This window comes from Geospiza fortis, unplaced genomic scaffold (genome assembly GCF_000277835.1).
Source record: "Geospiza fortis unplaced genomic scaffold, GeoFor_1.0 scaffold229, whole genome shotgun sequence".
Lineage (NCBI taxonomy): Eukaryota > Metazoa > Chordata > Aves > Passeriformes > Thraupidae > Geospiza > Geospiza fortis.
Genome location: NW_005054357.1, coordinates 4,633,526 through 4,634,900, shown reverse-complemented (window position 1 = coordinate 4,634,900; position 1,375 = coordinate 4,633,526). Strand labels below are relative to the sequence as shown.

At 41.1% G+C, this 1,375-nt stretch overlaps 1 protein-coding gene across 1 annotated transcript in view; it reads right to left on the bottom strand.

The window, feature by feature from the left end:
* PLA2G4A (phospholipase A2 group IVA) overlaps positions 1 to 843 on the bottom strand; it is a 52,116-nt gene extending 51,273 nt beyond the window's left edge. Inside the window, exons 1-2 of the mRNA XM_031059189.1 lie at positions 750 to 843; positions 453 to 591 (exon numbers count right to left, since the gene is read on the bottom strand). Of these exons, the coding sequence (XP_030915049.1) occupies positions 453 to 485 (33 nt within the window). The 5' untranslated portion in view covers positions 486 to 591; positions 750 to 843. The remainder of the gene's footprint in view (positions 1 to 452; positions 592 to 749) is intronic.
* Between the last annotated feature and the right edge of the window lie 532 nt (positions 844 to 1,375).

The window sequence follows — 1,375 nt, the reverse complement described above, 5'->3', positions numbered from 1 at the left end:
CAAGGGTGTGACAGCTGGGACAAGGATGCATCAGGAAAACTGGAATAAAGCAGGAGGAAGGGAGCAGGGGCACAGTGTGCTGCTGAGTGGCACAGAGATCATCTCACTCAGAGTTTGCACAATATATTGTGAGGACTCTCTTTGAACCAACATTAGTGACATACACCAGTTTAAGATCTAAATATCCCAAAATGTCAACTTATCTCTCCATTCATACTAATGAAAAGGAAAAGAGTACAACCTCCCCCTCCTCTCCCCCACCCAAAAAAAAAACCTGCACTGTGAAGAAGAAAACTAGACACACCACTTCTTCAAGGAAATAGTAACAACTCTAATGTTAGGTGCTTATTTAGAGTAACTTCCAGCAGGGAAAGCATTATACAAGACAGCGTATATATATATCAGAGAAGATGGTGTATACATATATATATACAAGATTCAGTGCTACTTACCACAATGTGTTGATAAGGATCTATGATAGACATTTTTGCCTTAGTTTATTCAAGGCAACTGCCAAGTATCTATTTCAATCTCACACAGGAGAGGCTTCCCCTTTTCTCAGAGCAGAGTTCAGTATGAAAGGTCGTTTAACTAATAAATAAAAAAGAAAATGTAATTAAAATTAATCTGTTCCTTCTGAACTATGTTTTACAGAGCAAATTAGTTACTACTCTTTAGGAAGGATTCCACAATTAATTTGCTTACCAAGAACTTAATTCCACATAAGCTGTGGAGACATAGGTATTTACCTGCCTGAGCTGGAGAAATTTCTCATGCTTATTTCCTCTACTTCAGGGTAAGAGCAGGAATCCAGTATCTTAAATTCCAGTGTTTCTAGCAGCTCTGCAGATAAACAAAAGAAGAGAGGAATTATATTTATTCCATAACTATATTGTAGTATTTGTGCTACCACACATTACAATGTTAGTTATGACTGTGAGCTCTGCAGGAGCAGCAATACTGCCCTCTGTAAATCCAGGAAGGGAACTCCAGATGGAGCTGTATGTAACCTCCTGGCCAACCTCCACTGACTGGAGATGTTCCAGAGGTTTGGAGGGGCAAATTGCAAATCAGGACTTCATGGCTCTCCCACAGGCTCTCCATAGGCCACTGCTTTCTGAGCACTCAGTGAAGATCAGGGGCCACCAGAGGCCTTCAAAGTCAGAACTGTTTTTAACCATCCAAGTACCAGAGGTTACTCTTGTCTGCGTCTTTAAAAAACCCAGGGAACTGCTGGACAGGATCAGTTCTCACATCCAGCTGGACCATCGTCAGACCTGAACCATCAGCAGAAATTTCAAAGTGAAAAGAAGGGAAGCACCATTTGGGGTTTGGTCTCAAGGCAATGATTCCTAATGCTCAATTCTGAAACAGC